The 6,743-nt window shown below is 38.9% G+C and overlaps 1 protein-coding gene across 1 annotated transcript in view; it reads left to right on the forward strand.

Annotated features, from left to right (window-relative positions):
• The first annotated feature begins 206 nt into the window (after nt 1-206).
• LOC107688426 (ras-related protein Rab-2A) overlaps nt 207-6,743 on the forward strand; it is a 14,023-nt gene continuing 7,486 nt past the window's right edge. The window contains exons 1-3 of the mRNA XM_016486082.1: nt 207-440; nt 4,029-4,100; nt 4,463-4,530. Of these exons, the coding sequence (XP_016341568.1) occupies nt 395-440; nt 4,029-4,100; nt 4,463-4,530 (186 nt within the window). The 5' untranslated portion in view covers nt 207-394. The remainder of the gene's footprint in view (nt 441-4,028; nt 4,101-4,462; nt 4,531-6,743) is intronic.

Consider the following 6,743-nt stretch of genomic DNA (forward strand, 5'->3'; position numbering starts at 1 on the left):
AGGAGTTCACTCACTTTCAAGTTATCACATCACTAAAGTCTGAAGTTTTGTAAGGATAAATATTATCTTGTAAAGTGTCTAGAGAACATGACGTCTAAGGACATACTGTCCCTCTGCCCTCTCGACGAACATTCATGACCTGAATCTGATACACCGCGGTTAGGTGAGTGAACTTCCGGTGCAGTCCACAGCCTACTCTGTTCTGCGTGCGTGGCGAAGGCGGGACGCGTGACGTAGGCCGGCTGGAGCTCGAGCTGTTTATTGTTCCTTCCCGTCGAGGAGAGAAAAGGGCTGGCTTAGCGGAGGCATATATCACACACACTTTCCCTGCGGTTTTAGCTTCAAGGAGGCATTTTAGTAAGGCCAAGACAGGTTGATACAGGACCGGTTGGCCATGGCGTACGCGTATCTCTTCAAATACATCATAATCGGAGACACGGGTAAGCAGCGACCGTGAGTCTGTTATTTTCGCAGTGCTGGAGTCAAGGACGTGGTTCAAGCAGAGGCGCGAGGGGTGGGAGGACCGACAGCCTGTTTTTCTCTGCCTTTCTCTCCAGTTGCCTCATTAGCTCTTAGCCTTAGTATTGTAACATACGTTAAGTCGATTCCTAAGCGTGTGCTTCGTGTCACGGCAGCGGTGTGCGGCTATAAGGCTGTCACGGTCGTTTGTTTTCGGCTGGGTGGGGGGAACTAGCAGGCAAGCTAACCGCTGCTTCACATCAGCTGTCTGCCTCAATAACATCAGCAGCATCTCCGCTTTCTATTAGCATTACATGTAGAGCGAAAAGCAACATGCTGTGTACGTGTCAGTGCGTCTAGCCCAGCGTTCGCTTGCTTTTGCATACATCTCTTTCTAGCCCAACTAAAGGCCACAACAGCCTGGCTAATGTTAGTTAGCCAACATCGCTAGCAGCTATTTACTCTTTTCTGAAAACGGCGTTGGCTCATCAGAGGATAAACACGTTTAATGAGCAATGCCTATAAAAGATATTTCTTTGTTTTATTACTCAAGTCTTCCATTGATCAATAAGGATAATACAATTTGTGTTTTGATGCTGGTAACCCCGTATAATTGTGGCCTGCTAGTGTTCTCACCAGATTTCTGTCACTGTAGGCCTTTCCTCAAGAGATACGGCAACAGCAGAAAGATGTATTTCTGCCTTCAAAAGTGTTAATCTGTCGTCAAGTTCCGCACAGTTTTCTTTTTTACAGTATTAATATTCTGCTAGATAACAAACACATTAATATAATGCTAATGATGTTTAATGCCATCCAACTTTGTCCATATGATTTTGCGTCCAGTTCATTCCAGGTTACATCTTGGTTTTGATTTTGTATGTTTTCAGGCCCACTTTATATGAATTGTTTTTAACTACTACGTACTAACGTTAAAAATTAACCATTTTATACAGTGCATTTATTGTGCACAGACATGATTTTATATTGTACTTGTATTTAAAAAAACATTCAGGCTTAATTATATCTGTGAGTAATTTTTGTAATTACACTGTTGACACTACCAGTACACTTTAACACACCCTTAAACCAATCCATACCATAAAGCCTCTTTCTCTCTCTGTATATATTGACTTAAGTATCTTACACTTAATATAAAGTAGGACTGGGACCTTTTTTCCCCAAATAATGCATTTTTCTTCCCCCGCATATAATAATCTTATGCTCAGTGTTTTTTTTACATTGGTAAGGACTAGATTCAACTGCAGGACCAATGTTGTATTGAGGATTTTGTTGCACTGAAGCCTACAGCATCAAAATCATCATAAGGAAGACTCTTTTGTTGGTGTACTTAAATGCATCTTGAAACTGGGGTCTTTTGTGTTGCAAATGTAACCTTTAACAAGCTTTTCATTGACAGAATAATAGGTAGGATTGCTTTGTTTACTGAGAAGCCTCTTTCCTGCCTCATGTGGAGACGTACTGTAGTGGTGGTGCTCAACATTTTTTGCAAAACTGAACCACGTTTTATATCCTTTTCTTTACAGCTAAACAGTTTGTCAGTCTGAGTATGCTCAAAATGTGACTGCTAACATTGAGTTAAGGAATAGTTCACCCAGAAATTAAAATTCTGTTATTTACTCGCCCTCATGGCATTTCAAACCTCCATGACTTTCTTCTGTGGAACATAAAAGAAGATATTTAGAAAAATGTTGGTAACCAAACAGTTTTGGTGATCATTGACTTCTATCGTATGGACTAAAAACATAACATCTCAAAATAACATCTTTTATGTTCCACAGAAGAATGTCAGTCATACAGATTTTGAACAACATGAGGGTGAGTAAATTACTAAATTTATGGCAAAATTATAGTTTTTTTTTGAGTGGAGTATCCATTTAATCTCGACAACTATGCCTTAGTACGGGTTGTGCCATAACATCTGATGGTCAGTATGTTACGAAGCCACTGTATTTCAACATTTTACCTAACTTGACACATCTAGAGTGATTGAGTTTCTTCCTTTTGTATCAGGCCTTGAACTGTGATCAAGTCAAAACCAACCATCATAAACTCTTCAATCCCTAATGCACTTCACAAAACGCTGAACAACAGTAAAATTGGTTTGTGATAACTTTTTAGGCAGTTGTGGTTGTAAAAGTGATGTGTAAACAGGCTTGTGTATTTGCATGTTGCTCAACCCAGGTCAGATGATGCTCCTCTGCAACTTGATCTAGCTGGTCATTACAAGGCATCGTGAGATTGCATCTAGCCTAGTCTGCGTTCATGCTTGAGGTGTAAGTTTGCAGTGTTAAAACTGGCACAAGGTGAGGTTTTACTGGATTTCTAGGACAAACCACATTTATATTTGTATTGATTCATTCAGCTGACAATTTTATTAATCAAATAAGTGTGTGATTGGTTCACAGATGCATCTATAAGTAGTGCTACTGTACAGTTAACTTGAGCACTAGTACATCTGTTTAAGTGCTGAACAGCAGAGAATGTTTTTTTTTCTTAAAGTGGTGCATGCATAAATACAAACTAGTTTTTAACAAATTAAAACAAAAGCATCTCATCCCTATTAGTTTGATTTCAGTTGCTTGCCATGACCATATTGGCATAGATATAATACTAGATTGAAGCGACAACATCCAGCTGTTACCAGATAATTTGTATTGTCACAATTATTCACAAGAGACAATACACGATAGTTTTTCCACGGTAGTTACTATATTGTTCAGTATGTTGAGTGTAGTCTGCACATTGTAATTTCATCATTGTTGTGTTGTCTCCATGCATCTCTCTTGTGAGCGCTCTTTGAATGCTGCTTGTTTGCTTCACAACGGCTGTTGCTCATGGCAACGTCTCCTCCTAATGTCATAAGCATTTAACCTGTTTGCGTATCATGGCAGATCTTCTAATCTCATTTTGGGGGGGGTGGGTTTATTTAGTTATGCTGGTAATATAAAATGTCTTGAACTGATGATTTTACTTAATTCAATTAACGTAGTTCATTAAATATGGAATCACATTCAAGGAGCAGGTAATATTTTGATAATAAGAAAAAAGTATACACAGAAAAAAAAAACTAATTAAATGTGAGATTTTATTTTATTTTTTTGTTTGTTTGCTTTGTTTTTGATTAACATTACACACCGGAAATTAAATATGGGAGACAGCTTTGTTTTTGCTATCAGTCCATCAGGTAATTGGTCTTCGATGCTGTATCAAACTCATCTGCCCTAACGTGTCTCCCTTTAATTTTTTGTCTGATATTGATCTCTGTGCATGAGTTATTTATTTTATTCTCATTCATTTTAGCAGTAATGATGAGATGGTTTTACAATGGCTTTAATTAAACCTTGTATGTCTATGCACATTGTTGGGAAGTAAGATGAGAGTGGAAGGCCTATTCTACTCTCAAAACAGAAATAAATAACCCTGTCACTTTTTACAATTGTTCAATTATAGCCTGAACAAATGGTTTTGATGTAATGGGATAGAGCAGATGTATAGGCCTGAGGCTAATTGTGGCTATTCACGTGTGACCCTCTGTGTTTGCTTTGCAGGTGTGGGGAAGTCGTGCCTATTATTACAGTTTACAGATAAGCGCTTTCAGCCAGTGCATGATCTCACTATTGGTAAGGCTCTTTTAACTCAACCACATATTCTCTCATTAATTCAAACAGCAGGAATGGGTCTCATTAGCACAGGAAGCAGACTGGTGCCAGTCTCCTTGAAGTGTTTTTGTAAGGAACCTTCTGTAAGCACATAATAGTGAAATTTGTGGTGTGGATGAACAGGCTCTATATTCTCCATGGGTAAATAAATGTATTCAAATTTATTTAAAGTTGGCATTTGATAACTGTATTGTCAAGATTTATATCGCTAATGCTTTAAAATGAAAGATCTGATCAGTAGTGTTGATGTAAATCTAGGTGATCAGTGCCCTGTGCTGTCGCATGAGTCACGAATCAAGCTCTGCCTTCATTTGTCTCGACAGGTGTTGAATTTGGAGCGCGAATGATCACTATAGATGGCAAACAGATAAAACTTCAGATCTGGGATACGGTAAGATTAAAATCGTCTGATTTCTTTGTGCACCTTATTTGTGTAGAAAATTATTTTACATTTTTGGTCTGCTGTTTTGATCGCTGTGTGGTAAGTCAGGTTGGTCAGCCCTTAGTAAATGATGTGAGTGTTACTATGGCTGATATATGAAACTGACACAGTAGAGACAGTGTTGTGGGAAAGTTTATTCCTGATTAGACCGATTTGGCCATGCAAAAATGCTAATGCAGCAATATGCCTGAGGGAGCTCATTTCTGCTGCCAGGTCGCTTTGAGCCTGTGAGTAATGACTCTAGAGACACAGGAAAATGATGCCATGACAATGCTGATTGGCACCAAAACAAAGTCCCATGGAGTTTACTAGTAACTATCATGAGCTCGGACGTCAAAGGCAGCAGACCAAGAGAAATTAACCAATTTCAACTTTCTAAGAGCCTTCCCAAAATGATCTGCTGTAAGTAAGCATAATGTGGAAAAGGATTTATTTCTTCAGAATCCACAGATTCTTTTGGCTGTTAGTGGTGGAAGATGCTCTTTGCAGCCAAATGGTATAGTAACAACTTTAACCAGCAGGGGTAACCCTGCATCCCTTGCTTCATCCACATGCTCTCTTTCTAAAGCCCTGACCTCCAAAGACATGTCAACAAACCTGATGTCATGTTCAAAATGATTTCCAGGGAGAAAATGTTTCTAACTGGTTCATTTTTATGCTGTGGGCTGCTCACCTGGCCCATTTCTTTACTGTTTAGAGCACCTGTGGCTAGGGCTGGGAGCGATATGGGCAAAAATTAATATCTCGGTATTTTTTGGCCGATTTGAGATATACGGTATATATCTCGGTATTTTCATTTTTGTATTTAATATATATTTATTTCACTTACTGGCCAATGTTGTCCAACAAAACAATACATATTAAAGGCTATGAAAACAAATAAAGTGAATGTAACCGTGTAAGCCTTTATATTATGTGCAAAAAAGGGTTAAAATCACATTTACGGCGGCGCTCGTTCACTGAAGTCTAGCGGAGACGTTTCACGGAGAATCCCAAAGCAGAAGGCTCATGCACTTCTGACAGAAAAATGGAAATATTTCCATGGCTTTCTTGTAAGTTATGCATTCAGGAAGTCAGCACATCTCAAAAACATTAAACAGCACAAGTAGCCTAGTGTCTATCAGCGGAACATGCAGCCTTTCTGTCCGAGCATATGACGGGCCGAGCCGCTTAAACTAATGGAAACTATGCGAAAGGAAACTATAAACTGGCTTACCAGTTTTTAAAGGCCTTAATATGAAGCTTCTCACATGTTTAGAACAAATTGGATTATGCACCTTGTCCGCAGCAGCTCAGTCTGTGTCCTCCGCTATATTTTCAGATGCGTTCGTATCGAACTACTGTATATCGATATAAACGGTATTGCCTCATATCGAATCGCTTTTAAAGAAAATATCGATATAACTCGATATACCGCCCAGCCCTACCTGTGGCTGACACAAGAACAGGTTTGATTTCTTAAGGCACCTCTTTCACTCATCTGTCTGGTAGTATGCTAATTTATGCTAGTGCTGCTATCGGGGGAAAAAATCACTACCTTTAACTACCAACCAATACAGCAAGAAACATAAACTAAAATAATATCCTTTTCAGGAAAGTAGGTACACTTTTTTTCAAGTGTGTAAATGCTCTCTTTAGTGTTTAGTCATGACTTTGTATATGTGCAGTACCGTTCAAAAACATTGGAGTCTGTAAGTCTCACATGTTCCCCAAGTCTGCATTTATTTCATCAAAACGGTATTATTGTAAAAAAAAAGGTAATATTGTAAAATATTGTTGCAATTTAAAATAGCTGTTTTCTGTTTTAATATATTTTAAAGGGGTCATATGATGCGATTTCAATTTTTCCTTTCTCTTTGGAGTGTTACAAGCTCTTGGTGCATAAAGAAGATCTGTAAAGTTGCAAAGACTAAAGTCTCAAATCCAAAGAGAGATTCTTTATAAAAGTTAAGAGCCAGCCACGCCTACCTAAAACGGCTCGTTCTTACACGCCCCCACATGTCTACGTCACGATGTGGGAAGATTTGCATAACGCCGCCCACATGTTCACGCAAAGAAAGAAGGCGTAACTTTTATTCTCGCTGTAGTATTGTTGTTGCCGCCGCCGCCATGTCGTGAAGGCGCTGTGTGTTTCGTTGTGAAAGCGAAACTACTTTGTTTGG

Source organism: Sinocyclocheilus anshuiensis, unplaced genomic scaffold (assembly GCF_001515605.1).
Source record: "Sinocyclocheilus anshuiensis isolate Anshui unplaced genomic scaffold, SAMN03320099.WGS_v1.1 scaffold329, whole genome shotgun sequence".
In the NCBI taxonomy this organism is placed as follows: Eukaryota; Metazoa; Chordata; class Actinopteri; order Cypriniformes; family Cyprinidae; genus Sinocyclocheilus; species Sinocyclocheilus anshuiensis.